Source organism: Prionailurus viverrinus, chromosome D3 (genome assembly GCF_022837055.1).
Source record: "Prionailurus viverrinus isolate Anna chromosome D3, UM_Priviv_1.0, whole genome shotgun sequence".
Classification (NCBI taxonomy): domain Eukaryota; kingdom Metazoa; phylum Chordata; class Mammalia; order Carnivora; family Felidae; genus Prionailurus; species Prionailurus viverrinus.
The window spans coordinates 477,576-495,066 of NC_062572.1; the positions used below are offsets into that span (position 1 = coordinate 477,576).

At 44.5% G+C, this 17,491-nt stretch overlaps 1 protein-coding gene and 1 pseudogene across 10 annotated transcripts in view; one reads left to right on the forward strand and one right to left on the reverse strand.

The window, feature by feature from the left end:
- LOC125148584 (zinc finger protein 140) overlaps positions 1-16,650 on the reverse strand; it is a 36,948-nt gene extending 20,298 nt beyond the window's left edge. For 2 of the 10 annotated variants that reach the window (XR_007145645.1, XM_047826555.1), the window contains exons 1-2: positions 13,632-15,271; positions 12,039-12,134 (exon numbers count right to left, since the gene is read on the reverse strand). Coding sequence is in view for 9 of the 10 variants with exons in the window: in XM_047826555.1 (XP_047682511.1) it covers positions 12,039-12,134; positions 13,632-13,839 (304 nt within the window). In the remaining variant the exon portion in view is untranslated. Of the gene's footprint in view, positions 1-12,038; positions 12,135-13,631; positions 15,272-15,465; positions 16,558-16,580 lie in introns of those variants that run through there. The other 8 variants (XM_047826557.1, XM_047826559.1, XM_047826561.1 and 5 more) reach the window with 8 other exon arrangements.
- On the forward strand, positions 9,965-10,074 carry LOC125149741 (uncharacterized; annotated as a pseudogene).
- Positions 16,651-17,491: the final 841 nt, after the last annotated feature.

The window sequence follows — 17,491 nt, forward strand, 5'->3', positions numbered from 1 at the left end:
TGCTTTAATACATATCTGAACAAAGGATCAAGATCTATATTTATAGGGTAGGCATGTAAAAATGAAAGATTAGGATACAGGAAAGAGTGAAATAACAGTTAAGAAAATGATCTCAATAAAGCAAAAATATTTTTTTTTTTAATGCTTATTTATTTTTGAGAGACAGAGAGAGAGCACAAGCAGCGTGGGACAAAGAGAGAGGGAGACAGATAATCCGAAGCAGGCTCCAGGCTCCGAGCTGTCAGACAGAGTCCGATATGGGGCTTGAACCTGCGAGATCATGTCCTGAGCTGAAGTCAGATGCTTAATCAACTAAGCCACCCAGGCGCCCCAATAAAGGGAAAATCTCACATTACTTTCCTGACTCCTCTATAAACCAATCTCATATCTACTGAGCACCTCAGTAAGAGCCCTGGGGATATAAACTGAATAATTCTTGGGGCGCCTGGGTGGCGCAGTCGGTTAAGCGTCTGACTTCAGCCAGGTCACGATCTCGCGGTCCGTGAGTTCGAGCCCCGCGTCGGGCTCTGGGCTGATGGCTCAGAGCCTGGAGCCTGTTTCCGATTCTGTGTCTCCCTCTCTCTCTGCCCCTCCCCCGTTCATGCTCTGTCTCTCTCTGTCCCAAAAATAAATAAACGTTGAAAAAAAAAAAAACTGAATAATTCTTTTCATGAGCTGAGAAATTAAATAGGGAGATAAAGAGGACACAGAAGAAAACAATAATGTAAGAAAGGAGTAAATTCATTACATTTAGAATGAAAATTGTATAAAAGATCAGAAACAACACATAAAAATCACTGCAACAGGTAAACAAAGGCTTCATTCAGGAAATTAGTTGGGAACTGAAATATATTATAAGTCAGGTGAACCTAGATATTTCATGATATTAGAAAAAGCCATTGATGTTAACTGCACAGAGTTAGTATATTATCTGCCATATGGTTTCCCAGACCATTGAGAGTCAAAAGCACAACCAAGAAAATTAGGTACAAGACATAAATAGAACGCTAATTATATATTCCTCACCCCCCTCTTCCTTCACTCAACATCACCTCCCCTTCTTCCATCGCCTACTATGCCCACACGCTTTTTGGTAATTCCCAAATGGATCTGCTATAACAAAGCACTTACACTTATTAAAAGCCTAAAGAGATACAAAGATTCATTCTTAATGTAACAAAGCGTTCCTATGATAAATCAAAACCTAATATGCTCAAAGCAAAAAATTTTAGATGCATTGACTCTCTTCTCATGAAAAAAAAAAATCCTCTATCACGTTACTTAAGATCATTGAGGAAGTACTTCACGTACTACAATGTTGACAGAAAAAAAATCCACCAACCTAGAATTGTGTACCCTACAAAATTATACTTCAAAGGTGAAGGAGAAATAGATTTTCTGAGACAAAAACTGAGGAAACATACCATCAGGAGACATGCCTTGCAAGATCCAACACCCATTCATTAAAAAACAAAAAACAAAAAACAAAAACAAAAACAAACCTCAACAAATTAGGAATAGAGTGGAATTTCCTCAAGCTATAAAGAACACCAAAAAATCTACAGGTAACGTCAGACTTAATGGTGAAAAATCTGAAGCTTTCCTGCTAAATGTGAACACAGGAAGGATGTCCCTTCTCAGCACTGCTTTTCAATGCCATGATGGAATTCTTAGTTAATGTAAAAAGACATGAAAAGGGGGTACCTGGGTGGGTCAGTCAGTTAGGCGTCTGACTTCAGCTCAGGTCACGATCTCGTGGTTCATGAGTTCAAGCCCCACATCAGGCCCTGTGCTGACAGCTCAGAGCCTGGAGCCTGCTTCCAATGCTGTGTCTCCCTCTCTCTCTGCCCCTCCCTGGCTCATGCTCTGTTGGTCGGTCTCTCTCTCTCTCTCTCTCTCTCTCTCTCTCTCTCTCTCTCTAAAATAAACCCTAAAAAAGAAAAAACAAACGAGGGGAACCTGGGTTGCTCAGTCGGTTGAGCGTCCGACTTCGGCTCAGGTCATGATCTCATGGTTTGTGAGTCCGAGCCCTGGATCGAGCTCTGTGCTGACAGCTCAGAGCGTGGAGCCTGTTTCAGATTCTGTGTCTCCCTCTCTCTCTGCTCCTCCCCCACTCGTGCTCTGTCTCTCTCTCTCTGTCTCTCTGTCTGTCTCTCTCTCTCTCTCTCAAAAACAAACATTAAAAAAAAGACATAGGGGCGCCTGGGTGGCACAGTCGGTTAAGCGTCCGACTTCAGCCAGGTCACGATCTCGCGGTTCGTGAGTTTGAGCCCCGCGTCAGGCTCTGGGCTGATGGCTCAGAGCCTGGAGCCTGTTTCTGATTCTGTGTCTCCCTCTCTCTCTGCCCCTCCCCCGTTCATGCTCTGTCTCTCTCTGTCCCAAAAATAAATAAACGTTGAAAAAAAATTTTTTAAATAAAAATAAAAAAAAGACATAAAAATTAAATAAAAGGTATACAGATTGGCAAGGAAGAAATAAAACTTTTTTTTTGGCAGATATCAGTATTATCTATGCAGAGATTCCAAAAACCAAAAACCTGGAATAAGTAATTATAACAAGGTTGCAGGATACAAAGTCAATGTACAAAAGTCAGTCTTTCCCATATACCAGCAATGAACAAATGCAGTATGAAACTGAGACATTACTATTTGTATTAGCATACCAAAAAAAATGAAATACTTAGGTATAAACCCAATAGAACATGTACCAGATTTGTATGAGGAAAACTACAAAACTCTGATGAAAGATATGAAATAAGAAGTAACAGGAGAGACAGAAATATTCCACATTCATAAGAAGCCTCAATATTGTCAAGATGTCAATTCTTACCTGTGGGAAATAAGCTTAGGAATCCCCCGGGCTTACACCAATGGGTTACAAAGGCATAAAGAAGGACAAAGCCATAAGATGCTCACACCCGAGTTTGGATAATAAGATCAGGACCCCAGAACAGGGAGGTGCAAAGGCACCCCAGAATAGAGAGGGAGGGGCAAAGGCACCCGAGAACAGCAAGGGGGTGCAGAGCCCCCAGAATAGAGAGGGAGGGGAAAAGGCCCCAGAATAGGGAGGTGCAAAGGTACCAATATAGAACAGAGGTATGTGAAATAAACAAGATTAGGCATTCAGGGCAGAAGTGCCCCCCAATTTAGTACTATAGCAGAAAGGAGGGAAGGACCAAGTTAGATAAACAGGTAAATTGGGCTATAGACGCTACTCTGCGCTGCAGGCAAAGTTGCCCTGAGCGGAGATGGTTAACAAAAGAAAAGGTGCCTTGTCAACCCTGAGGTTACTTGCCCTACCTGTCTCATCCCCTAAGCTGAGATAAACAGAGGTGGTGCCCCATGTCCACTGTAAACAACCTTCCGCCCCGCCGCCCGGCGCCAGGATTTTGTTTTGTATTAACCCAAACACCTAACCCCAAATATCTTCAAGACCCCCTTTCCGCCACGTCCATGAGTTAATGTTCACAGATTCATTGTCACTTTGTGCACATCCGTCACCATGTTAGCCTTCTGATCCCAATAAAAACGGGGCAAAGACCCTTATTCAGTGCTCTTGTCTATTCCCAGACATTAGCCATCTCTCGCTTTAATCCTGTATCCTGCTCCTTTGCTAGACAAGAGAGAACTTTAGACTTAGAGTCTACAACACTTACCAACCTGATCTACGGACTCAATGAAATCCCAGAAAGCAATTTTACAGATCTCAACAAACTTATTCTAAAGTTTATATTGAGAAGCAAAAGACCCAGAATACCTAACAGAGTATTTAAGGGAAAGAACAAAGTCAGAGGACTGATACTACCTAACCTGAAGACTTACTCTAAACTTATAGTAATGAAGACAGTTTGGTTCTAGAGAAAGACAAGTAGATCAATGGAACAGAGTAGAGAACTCAGAAATAGACCAGAATAATTATAGTCAACTGATCTTTGACAAAGGAGCAAAGACATCTTTTCAACAATGGGTCCTGGAACAACTATGCATCCATATGCATTAAAATGAATTAAGACACAGACCTTATACTCTTGACCAAAATTAACTCAAAATGGTCATAGACCTAAATGTAATACACAAAACTATAAAACTCCTAGAAGATAACACGGGGAAACCTAGATGACCTTAGATATGGCAATGGCTTTTTAGATACAACAACCAAAAGCATGATCTATGAAAGTAATTGATAAGCTGGATGGACTTCATTAAAATAAGAAACTTATGCTCTGCAAAAACCAGCGTCAAGAGAATGGGAAGACAAGCTGCAAACTGGGACAAAATATGAGCAAAAGACATATCTGTTTAGACCTAGCATCCAAAATATACAAAGAACTCTTAAAACTCAATGAGAAAATGAACGATACAATTTTAAATTGGACAAAAGACCCAAATAGACACTGCACCAAAGAAGATACACAGGTGGCAAGTAAGAATATGGGAAGATATTCGACATCATGTTATGAGAGAATTCTAAATTAAAATGAGATACCAGTACACACTTATTAGAATGGCCAAAATCCAATCCACTAACATCAAATGCTAGCAAAGATGTGAAGCAACAGGAACTATCATTCATTGCTGGTGGGGATGCAGAATGGTAGAACCACTTTGGAAAATAGTTTGGCAGTTTCTTAACCAAACATACTCTCCCCACATGATTCAACAATTGCACTCTTTGGTATCTTCCCAAATTAATTCAAAAGTTATGTTCACACAAAAGCCTGCATATGAATGTTTATACCAGTTTTCTTTAAAATTGCCAAAACTTGGAAGCCACCAAGATATCCTTCAGTAGGAGAATGCAAAAGTAAACTGTACTTCATCCAGACAATAGAACGTTATTTGGCACTAAAAAGACACAAACTGTTGAACCGTGAAAAGGTACAAAGGAACTTTACATGCACAATGTTGAGTGAAAGAAGCCAATGTGAAAACGCTAAGTACTGTATGATTCCAACCATATGACACACTGGAAAAGGCAAAACCATGGAGATAATAAAAAGATCAGTGTTTTCCAGGGGTTGCAGGGCGGGGTGGGGGGAGAGGAACACGCAGATTGTGAAGGATTTTTAGGAAAGTAAAAGTATTCTGTACGCTATTAAAATGGTGGACACATGTCATTCATTATACATTTGTCAAAACCCTCAGAATACACACGCCACCACGAATGAACTCTAATGTGAACTATGGACTTTGTGTGATGATGTGTCAATCTAGGTTCATCAGTTGTAACAAATGTACTATTGTGATATGAGATTGTGGTATGGGATGTCCACAGTGTCAGAAGTTGTGGTGGGGGTGGGGCATATAGGAACTCTTTGTACCTTCCACTTAATTTTGACGTGAACCTAAAACTACTTTTTAAGAAGTTTATTAATTTAAAAAAAAGCATTACAGTATTTACAGCAAAGAAAGGTTTAGGGTATTTTTATTGCTACAATAAAGACTGAGGGATATAAATATACAAATTCACTAGCATTCCTGCAGAAAAGCAATATGACTTGTAAAAAAAGAAACTAGGTAAAGCTGCTTAAGAATAAGTTCAACAACATATAGGGAATGCAGGGAGTTTACACGGAAGATTCAAAATTTTAAGAAGCTGTGAAAATAACTCCCATATATGTACTTTAGCTCAGTATCGGCATCTGGGAGCTTGTTAAAAATACAAATTTGGGGGGCACCTCGGTTAAGCCAGTTAAGCGTATGACTCCTGGTTTCGGTTAAGGTCAGGATCTCACGGTTTTGTGAGTTTGAGCCCCACATCAGGCTCTGCACTGGCAGCACAGAGCCTGCTTGGATTCTCTCTCTCCCTCTCTCTCTACCCCTCCCCTACTCACGCTCTCTCTCTCTCTCTCTCTCTCTCTCTAAAAATAAATACACTTAAAAAAATGCAAATTCTTGGGGCGCCTGCATGACTCAGTTAGTTAAGCATCTGACTCTTGATTTCAGCTCAGGTCATGATCTCATGGTTCGTTGAGATTGAGCCCTGTGTCACTGTCCTCGTGGAGCCTGCTTAGGATTCTCTCGGCCTCTCCCCCACTCACGCTCTCTCACGTGTTCCCTCTCTCAAAATAAATTAAAAAAATAAAAAATGCAGATTCTTGGGTTCTAAACCAAATGTAATGACTTAGATTTTTCCAGAGTAGGGTCTGAAATATGTGCTTTAAAACTCTCGAAATGACTGAAATTTGAGAAGCACTGTGATCTCTTTAAGCTCCAGAACGATACCCAGTTACCTACTGAACTGATATATTCAAGTATCCCACAAAGCCCCAAAACTCAGTCACAAATTGACAGTCTTTCTTTCCCCTTCACTTTTTTTCCCCCAGTAACGCCATGGAGAGTGCTGTCAACTACGTTTCCTCAGGCTTCTCCAGGTCCCTTTGAGTCCACTTCCTCAGTTTGTTACCAACCTGCGTTCCTCCACTCATTCCCTGGACCCCTCCATACTTCATGTGATGATTACGTCTGGCCGAGGTCACGGCAACACCTCTTAAATGAGAGCTGTTTCCTAGTCTTGCTTCCGACAAACCTGTTTTCCAAATGTTAGCTAAGATAAAACGCTTGCCTGCCTAAAATCTTTTAATGACTCCCTAACAGGGAGGAGCTCTAGGTTCATTAACATGGCTTGTAAAGCGCCTGCGCGATCTGACCGATGTTTTCCCTAACCATCCTTAATCCCCACCATTTTCCTCCTTTTACTTTACTTTATACTCCTGTTCAATCTAGACTGAACTTCCTATTCTCATTTTATCAGTATCCTCTTTCTACATGCTACAACTTTGCTTTTTGTTTCCACTTGCAAAACACAAGATGAATGGTTCCAGTCGTGTAAAGATGGAGTTCGTGCACTCTGACCTGTCTCTCCTACTGCATGTAGGTAAACGCTGTGCACAGAATGCACATCTAAGAGCCCTAAAAAGTAAAGGGTAGCAAGGCGATTAGAGAAGGAAATCAGACCTTAAAGTAACAGTGAACTGGTGGTGAGTTTCTTAGGTTTTTTTCCCCCCTCCAAATTCTCCAGGCTTAAAGCCAAAGGCAGCATGAAACCAGGAACTGGGCAGTAGGTATGAGGAGAAAGAGCTCCCAGAGAAGCCTCTATTTCTGGTCTGAGGAATGGGAAAGAGGGTCTATACTAGTCAGAGAGAAATCTTATCTTTTGTCTGTTCATTTCCCATTCCTGCCTAACCCCAAGGCATCTAGCAGCAGTGGTGGCCATACAGGCTCTTAAAACTCTACGAAAGGAGTTTTCTCTCTCAGCAGAAAAATCCATGTTCCCAAGAGCACAGGGATCCCACCCATTTTTATTCTTTTTCTCCCTGTCTCCTTGTTACTCAGCTGCAGAGGCAGACACAGCTGCAGGAAATACAGAGCAGAGGGGAAACTAAAGGTCTGCCTTTCTACCCAGAAGACTTGAAAGAGGGGGGCCTGGGAGCCAAAACGTGTAGGAGAGGTAGCTCAGGAAAGTGCTCCCGTAAAGTTGTGTATGAAATCCTGGGCTCATCCCTGAGTTGCACGTGCATGGATCTGACCCTGCATCACATACTAGAAACTGTGAAAACGGAAACAAAGGGGAACAAACCACGCAAGTTCGGAAAGGCCAGTAGGAGGTGCACATGCAAGACAAGTACAACAGACCCACAAAGCCTTTAAAGACAGGGCTGTCCCGGAGCCGCATACATAGGAGAGAGGTTAGAACTGATGGCTTCAAACTTGCTTAAATAAAATTAACATCTCAATGTGACTTAAACAAGACCCAAAGTCTTAAAATATCAAAATGAATACATTACAATGAAAGTTACAGGACATACAGAGAAACAGAAACGTTGCATTATCCTGCAGGGCAGGACAACCAGCGCGCACTTGTGACGCATTTACGTATGGACAGTGCACTTAAAAAAAATACTAGGGGCACCTGGATTGGCTCAGTCAGTTAAGCAACTGACTCTTGATTTTGGCTCAGGTCATGATCTCACAGTCATGGGATCGAGCTCTGCATCGGGCTCAGTGTGGAGGCTGGAGCCTGCTGGCAACTCACCCGCTCTCCCTCTCTCTGTCCCTGCCCCGCAGTGTGGGCTCGCTCACTCACGTTCTCCCCCCCAAAAATTTAAAAACTTGTATGAATAAATAATTTAGAAAATACTAGGCAAAACTGTTATTTTGGTATGAAAAATGACATTTTGCTCATGGAGGAAATGTCCCATTTATTCATCGATAGTGAAGTACTGTAGAGTGAAATGTTGAGATGTCTATAATTTACTTTTTTTATTATTAAAAAAAATTTTTTTTAATTTAATTTCTTTTGAAAGAGAGAGAGACAGCATAAGCAGGAAAGGGGCAGAGAGAGAATCCTAAGCAGGCTCCATGCTGACAGCACACAGCCCGATGCAGGGCTCAAACCCACAAACCATGAGGTCATGACCTGAGCCGAAATCAAGAGTCAGATGCTTAACTGACTGAGCCACCCAGGCGCCCCTGTAATTTACTTTTAAATTATTCAGCAAAAAAAGGGTGCCGTAAGGCAAATACAGTAAAATGTTATCCATTATTAAATCCATGACTAAGACTGAATAGATGTATGCGAGGATAGAAAAAAAGAGATTCACTAAAGAACAGAGAACCCAGAAACATACACAAAAAATGGTATTTAAGTTATGACAAACTGAAGACAACAAAAGGAAAGGACAGACACATCAGTATATGGTGCTATGAGAACTGGATCTGCTCACAGAAGGGATCAAAACTGACGAGTAACTCACATGACGCACAAGAATAAGCTCAAAATAGGCTATGGACCTAAATGTGAATGGCATAAAGACCAGGCTTTTTAAGAGAAAATACAGGAAGATGTCTTCATTATGACCTCATGGTAAGAAACAGTTTCTTAAACAGTCCAACCATAAAGGGAAAGACTGGTAAATCTGACCCCACTAAAATTAAGAATTTCCATTCATCAAAAAAAGTTATTAAGGGGGAAAGTAGGCCACATGTGAGAGAAGATGTTTGCAGTGAGTGACAATAATTAGCAAAGAATCTGAATCTGAGATATGTAGCTTCTACAAATCGGTAAGAAAAAGGTAAGTCATCCAATACATGAGCAAAAACCTTCAAGAGGCACTTCACAAATGACGGTATCTAAATATCCCATAAACACACAGAATGGTGCTCAACCACATTAGTAATCAGAGAAATGCAAGTTTATGACAGGCGGGGACACTCACCACTATCCTAACGAGGAGGACACAGAAATGCAAGCTTAAGCCACAAGCTACCACTGCACACTCTTCTGGAGAGTTGAATATTATGGTGCCGAACTTTTGGGCATTGGTGAGTTTGGGGAACAAGAGGACCCCACGTACGGTGTTTGTGAGAACGTAAGTCAGTAAAAGCACTGTGGAAAACATTTTGGCATTAGCTAATAATGTGAAGGAGGGTCACTGTCCTCTGACCTAGCGATTCCAGCCTTAAATATCACCCCAGGAAACCCATGCCAGGATACAGGGACAATAGTAACACTGCCTGTGACAGCCCTAAAACGCAAACAACCCAAGAAGGCCTCAATAATAGAATAAATGGGGGAAGGCTTAGCTGTACAATGAAACGACCTCTAGGGTAATATGCAAAATGCATAAATCTTAAAAGTACTTTTCAGAAGCAAATCACAACATATACATTATGAACCCCTCTATGTAAAGTTCACAAACATACAAACCTAAACTATAGTGATTACAGACACAAACAGATGACAAAGCTATAAAGAAAACAAAGTAAGTTACTCCCATTAAAGAGAAGGCTGCCTTTGAGTGGGGGCAGGAGTGAGCACTCAGAAAGTTCTTAGGGACCTGGCAGTGTTCTATTTACTGACCTGAGTGGTGGTTACATGGGTGTCTTAGTAATTGGTTAAGCTGCAGATTTATGTTTTATGCATTATTTCTGTGTGATATTTCACCTTTCAAAAATGTACTGGACTGCAGCCAATTAAGCCAACCGTGCTGTCTCCCCATGGGGCCTGGTGTGCAGCCTCCTCAGTCGTATATTCAGCCTGTTGCTTCTATGAGTTGCCTTAGAGGAGGCAGTCCTTTCCAGTGGACCTTCACGTCTGACCTCATGCTATCCCCAGTCTGGGCTCCAGACAGGCACGTGGGGGGACCTTTGGAAAGCCCCAGGGCACCATGGCCAGGGTCCGCACAGACCAAATCATGTCCATCCATACCAAGCTGCAGAATAAGGAGCATGTGATTGGCACCGTACACAGGGCCAAGTTCAAGTTCCCTGCTGCCGGAAGAGCCACATCTCCAAGAAGTGGGGCTTCACTAACTCTAATGCGCATGAATTTGAAGATATGATGACTGAAAAAACAGTTCATCCCAAATAACTATGGGGTCAAATACATCCCTAATCGTGGCCCCCCTGGACACATGGCAAGCCCTGTATTCATGAGAACCTCAGCACCACTGCCCCCCACCTTTGTGCCACCAATAAATCCTACTCTGTTTGAAAAAAAAAAAAGGGAGACAGAGGTACTAGAATGAACACACAAAAACTGGACAAGCTGTATTAAGGTAACGGAGGGGCACTTCGCCCCTCGGGAGAGCATTAGACTCTCGATCCTTGACGTCATGAGTTCAAGCCTCACACTGGGCACAGAGATGGGTGGAAGCAAGGGAGGCAGGAAGTAGTGGGACTAGCGGCAATTTTTCCCTCCCTTCCCCTGTACACAGTTTTATTGGTTTTATTATTTTTACATGTACAAGAGGACACTGTTCTTCAGCTCATACTTAAATGAAGAACTCTCCCTGCATTTGCTCCACTCACGACTTCAGCCCACATCAGTACCTTCCACACCCTCCTGGAAGTCTGCAGCACATGCAATTAACCACCGCTCTCCCGACAGATGGAGCTCAGTGTTCCTGACACCTGCTCCTGCTCCCTCACCAGTCCTTCCAAGCTGCTGCTTCCGGCACACGGAGGCAGTCTCCGGTTATCTCAGGGGAAGGTCAGTGTACCTCCAGGAGAGGTTCGTTTCAGAATCAACGAAAGAACTTACAGAACCCTGCATAAATAAAGAATTTAGGCTCCATAGATCTTCAAGTCTACTCTCCATAGACTCTTCCAGGGCAGGGCACGGCCATTTGTTTTTAAAGAGCTTCACCAGCCATTCTACGGTCAACTGAAGGTGAAGGTTTTCAGGCACTGCTCAATCTCAGGGCTTCAATTTTTGCTTCTGAGTGTTAAAATTCCCACATCTACATCTCCAACTTGAACTGTTTTCCGTGATCTATTCCAACAGCCTATGCATCTCTTCACTTGGAAATACCATCCTCTACTCACACCAAGCACATCTCCTTACTAATTCAGCACTTACTCTCCAAAACTGATCTCTTTCCTGTCTTTTCTGCTTCTATTACTACTATCCCTATCCAAATCATCTAGGCCTAAACAAATAGGAATTCGTTTTTCCTTACTGCTGAACTGACAATTTGAGGACATCTAATGAAATTATTTACAGACCTATCATATCTCACTAGACTATAATTTCTTTGGTGGTTATTATACTTTTTTATATTTTCTGCTCTCTGTAGCACCTAAGAGAAAGTCTTTTAAATAAACATTAAAGGAATGTGTGAGCGAACGAATAAAGCCATCAGGTAACCAAAAAGCAACGAATCAGTCTTTCCAAGGTGGCTAACCGGAACAGTAGTACACAGAAAAAATATATACCTTTTAACTTAGGCAACAGAAACAGAGGTCAATTTCAAGACAGACAGGGAGGAGAATTCAAAAAGAATTGAAATCCAGAGCCCAGACAGAGCTAACAATGGAAAGAAAGCACACATCTATTTGTAAGAAAGCGGGGAAAGCATAAGATGAGAACTAAAGGCAGACTGGTAAGTGGGTGTGAACGCGGTTCCTTATGGAGCTGTGTGGGCAAGACTTCATAGTCTCCATACCTCTGCTATCTTTAAGGGAAAACTTTCCAACCAACATACAAAAAAGTATTGCATTCTCATTGATTAGTTGGGTTGTTATTAACTTACTCACCTGAAAACAGATCTCTTCTCACATCTCTTTTCTCCAACCAGGGCTCTTTCCCTTGCTCCAATAAGGAAACCACATATGGCTTAGAAATGTTAAGACCTGCTTGCAGAAAAGGAAATAAATTCAAAATCAGTCCTTCAGTCCCTAGAAGAGGAGCCATTAAAAGAAATGCCAAGGGTGCCTGGGTAGCTCAGTCAGTTAAGCATCCGACTTCAGCTCAGGTCATGATCTCACAGTTCATGGGTTCGAGCCCAGCGTCAGGCTCTGTGCTGGCAGCTCGGAGCCTGGAACCTGCTTCGGATTGTCTCTCTTTGTCTCTCTCTCTCTCTCTCTCTGTCTCTCTCTCTCTCTGCCCCTTGCCTGTTCATGCTCACACGCACTCTCTCTCTCTCTCTCAAAAATAAATAAATATTTTTTTAAAAATTTTTTAAAGAAATACCAGATGTAGGAGCACCTGGCTGGCTCAGTTGGTAGGGCATGCAACTCTTGATCTTAGGGTTGTGAGTTTGAGCCCCACACTGCATGTAGAAATTACTTAAAAATAAAACCTTTAGGGGCGCCTGGGTGGTTCAGTCGGTTGAGCGGCTGACTTCAGCTCAGGTCATGATCTCATGGTCTGTGAGTTCGAGCCCTGCATCGGGCTCTGTGCTGACAGCTCAGAGCCTGGAGCCTGTTCCAGATTCTGTGTCTCCCTCTCTCTGACCCTCCCCCCGTTCGTGCTCTGTCTCTCTCTGTCCCAAAAATAAATAAACGTTGAAAAAAAAATTTTTTTTTAAATAAACAAACGTTAAAAAAGAATTAAAAATAAATAAAAAATAAAAATAAAATAAAATCTTTAGGGGCACCTAGGTGGCTCAGTCAGTTAAGTGTCTGTGTCAGGCTCTGCGCTAACAGCATGGATTGCATGGGATTCTCTCTCTCCCTCTCTCTCTGCCCTTCCCCCGCTCTCTTACTCTCTCTCAAAATAAATAAATGTTAAAAATAAATAAATAAACTTTTTCGAAAAATAAATATCTTGGGGCGCCTGTGAGTTTGAGCCCCACATCGGGCTCTGTGCTGACGGCTCAGAGCCTGGAGCCTGTTTCCGATTCTGTGTCTCTCTCTCTCTGCCCCTTCCCTGCTCATGTTCTGTCTCTCTCTGTCTCAAAAATAAATAAAAACATTAAGAAAAAAAAAAAAAGAAAAAGAAATATCTACCAGATGTAAACATGAACGCTAAGGATTCAGTGCTTATAATCCATCTTAAAAAGTTAAAAAAAAGAGGGCCATCTGGTGGCTCAGTCAGTTGAGCGCCCAACTCTTGATTTCAGCTCAGGTCAAGATCCCAGCCTTGTGGGATCAAGCTCCACATTAGGCTCCTTGCTGAACGTGAAGCCTGTTTCGGATTCTCTCCCTCCTTCTCCCTCTGCCCCTCCCCACTCACACACTCCCTCTCCCTCTCTCTCCCTAAAATAATGAATGAATGAATGTAAAAAACAAACAAAAAGAAAACTAACATACCTCCCTTGGGAATATTAAGTCAGAAAACCAAGATTTACAACAGCCGTTCCCAAGTTTAAATTCTGACTTAGAGGAGATAAGAAGGAATACACTTACCCAGTGAAACCAGGTGGCTGTAGTTCTCCAACATCACATGTCTGTACAAATCTCTTTGAGTAGGCTGAAGCCATTCCCACTCCTCCTGGGAGAAGTCTATGGCCACATCTCTGAATGTCACTGACCCCTGAAATGATATACAGATATCTGCACAACCAGCACCCATGCTCCCAAAGGCCCTGATTAGGAGTGAAATGAGTCTCACCATGGAGAGTCGACAGTGTATGCACAGAATAGCAATGGGGGTTTTCAGAATTCTAATTAGTAAGAGCCTAGCAGTTTTGTTTTATTGCATAATTGGAGAAAAGGAAAAAAAAAAAAATACGATTTGTCCTGACATAATTTACAATTTTGTGAAAGATAAAGGATTATACACATGAACAACATGGATTTCTGCCTTTTGTTGTTCAAGTTCTTAGAATCTTAGAACACTTAATGAATAACAAAGACAGTCCCTTTGTATTCAGTAGGCAGTGTATATTTTCCTTGATAGCAGCCTATTTTGATGAGATCCGGCAAGAATATCTTCATGGTAACAACCGGCTACAGCAGACAGCAGCAGTACCTTTAAAAAGGGGCATGCACTCAAGTGCAACACGGTTACCGCCATTCCTGAAAAAAGGGCTATGAAACTTACCGGCGATGTAAGCAGTGTCACAGAACAAGGATACGCAGTAAGAAAGACTACCCAAGGAAGACATGTCCCCCATCCCAGAATGGAACCAAAAGCTTTCCCCTCAGGGTTAGGAGTAATAATGTGCCCCCACTTCACGGCCTGCTTTTGCACTGCTTCAGTAACCCACAGAACCATTAAGCATGAGCAGAAATTTTAAAAGGGGTCAAACTAGTAAGAGCTCCAGATGCATGGCAGTTGTATCTTACAGTTAAAAAAAAAAAAAAAAAGTTTTAAGCGATAAAGGTTACTGACTAGTAAAGGAAGCTATTTTCTCAACCACGGAATCTGCAGCACAGATGGAAACTGGACTCCCCGGCAAATCTGGGAGAGCATCTGGATTTGGAGACAAGCATGAGACAACGTATGTAGGGCAGAGAAGTAGAACTAAAAACAGGAACTAAATCAAACAGTTGGACTTCTTACCCCCACCTCTGTGAAACAACTGCCAGAGACTTTGTTTGCCCCCGCTGAACCCCCCACACCCGGGATGCATCACGCATCAGAGTCACTTGGGAGTGACTGTTGAACTGCACACCCAGAGTTTCCGGTTCAGAAGGTATGGGAAGGGAGCTCATGACTATACGTTTCTAGTACGTTCTCACGCGATGCTGATACTGCTGGTCCAGGAATTCCACTTTGCGACCACTGACACAGGTGCTGAAAGTCCATGCTTAATTAGAATACGATTGGGGCAGTCGGGTGGCTCAGCCGGTTAAGGATCCGACTCCCGATTTGCGCTCCGGTCATGATCTCACGGTTCCTGGGATGGAGCCCCACTTCTGACTCTGCGCTGACAACGAGGAGCCTGCTTGGGATTTCCTCTCTCCCTCTCTCAAAAATAAACAAACTTTAATATGTACGACTGAGAAAGGGGTAGCTGGGGCGAGGGACAGAGTAAAGCACTCCTCATTCTAACGCTGGGAAAAGGAGGAAGAAGTGACCTAACACACCCGCCCCCTCCCCCGCCGGCTCCCGACCTTCCCCCAGGTCCGAAACCCGCCCACCACCGGACAGCTTCCCGTCAACCTTCCCACGTCCCCTCAGGTCCAGGTGCCCGAAGGGGAGGACCAGAGCAGGGCACTTCCGGAGAAAGCAAGCCTCTGTCCCCCAGTCCTGAAGCACACAGATGCCCTGGGAAAGAAAAAAGGAGCAGCTCACCTGAGACATGGCTCGCGGCGGGACCGAGGGGCGCAGGGGGAAACGGCACAGCTGACAGCGAGAAAAGGCAGCCCTGAGCGCGCGGGCCGTCCGGGAGCGACCGGGCCCCACCGGCTGCGGACTCCCACCGCGGCACAACCACCCACCCACCCTTCCTCGTCACCCAGAGGACCGGGGCCGCCAGAGAGAGTCCCTCCCAGCCACGGTGTGGGATCCGGGGAGCCTAGACCCGACCCGCACCCCGGCACCGCCTCCTGTAACGGGGTCACAGGACGGCGCGTTTCCTCTGCGCCTTTAGCCGGGAGGGGGGGGGGACGAGGCGTTCTCGAGCTGCAGGTGGTCTTCGGCCCGGGCCACCTCGAGGGGATCTCGGACAGAGGGGGCTGCTTTAAGTATCTTGGGCCCAAGCGAGCCAGACTTTCGGATCCGCGTCCGGGGAGGGACTCTACCCGCCACAGCCTCGGACACCAGACCCCGCGACCAGGCCGGGCCGCGGACGACTACACTTCCCAGGACCCACCGCGGCCGCGGGGCCAGGGCAGAGGCGCTCCCATCACCCACCACCAATGCCCGAACGCCCCGCGCCTGCGCACACAGCGCCAGAGCCCGCGGGCCTCGGAAGGCTACACTGCCGAAGACCTACCGCGGCCTCCCCCGCGAGGGCTGAGGCGCTCCCCTCACGCACTACTACTGCCAGAATGCCAGGCACCTGCGTACGCAGCGCCAGAGCCAGGGGGCCTGGGACGACGACACTTCCTAGGACTACACTGTGGCCCACACACTACAACTCCCAGAATGCCCCGAGACCATTCCAAAATCCCGTTGGCCTCAACTACGACTCCCATAATGCCCCACGTCCCGAGCCTGACACCAAGACTCCACCCTCAGACCTGCTACGAAACCCAAACGGACTGCGGGCCCCGAACTTCCGCGACAAACCACCAGCGTCGGCAGCTGTAGTAAACGGAATTCCCGCGTGAAGGGCTGAGATTCTAAGAGACTCTCGCGCCAGGGCAGCGATGGCTCCCGTCGGCCGAGCACGGACGCTGCATCCATCGGACGTGACAGGAGAACGCAGCCCCGGGGTGGCCCGGCTCCTCCTCCCAGGTTCTGACCTGCCCGACGCCCTTCGGAAAGAGGAGCTGGAGTAGCTGAACTGCCAGAACGACCTAGGGGCTCCTTTCCTCCCTACGCCGTGCAGGTTGCTGTCGTGGCCGCGTAGGGAAGGTTTTGGGGCGCAAGCCAGACGCCGCCCTGCCCTTAAAGAGCTCAGGGGCCCAGGAGGAGGGAGGCGGGAGGAGGAACTAGACACTTAAAGAGCCGGCCCATTGAATCCGGGAGCATTGTTCCAGGTGGAGGGAATAGTTTGTGCAAGACTTAAAGGCAAGAAAAAAATGGAGTCCATTATTAAAAAAAAAAAAAAAAAAAAAAAAAAAAAAAGAAAGAAGGAAGAAGAACTCCACTGGCTGATGGTTGCAGAGGGAGAGGTTGGGGGGATGGGCAAAATAGGTGGAGAAGTGGGAGTCACAGATTTACAGTTATGGAGGAAGTCATGGGAATAAAAGGTACAATATAGGAAATAGAGTCAATGGTACTTGAATAAGGTTGTATGGTGACAGCTACACTTGAACATATAGAGTTGTTGAATCACTGTGTTCTACACTTGAAACTAACATTGTCAATTATACTTTAATTAAAAAAAATTTATTTTGTGGGGATGGGGGAAACCTGGGTGGCCCAATCGGTTAAGTGTGAGATTCTTGATCTCAGGGTGGTGAGTTCAAGCCCCACACTGGGCCCCGCGCTGGGCGTTAAACCTTCCTTTAAAAAAAAATACATATATATATATATTTTTTTAGTTCACTGGCCTGGTGAAAGAGGGCAAAGGAGAAGTAGTAAGAAAAGAAATGAGACTGAAAAAGTAAGCAAGTCATTGTGGGGGAACTTGCGTATTTTGCAATGAGAAGACACTGAAGAAGTTTAAGGAATGGTATGATCATCATTTGCACTCTAGCGCCTAGTGTTA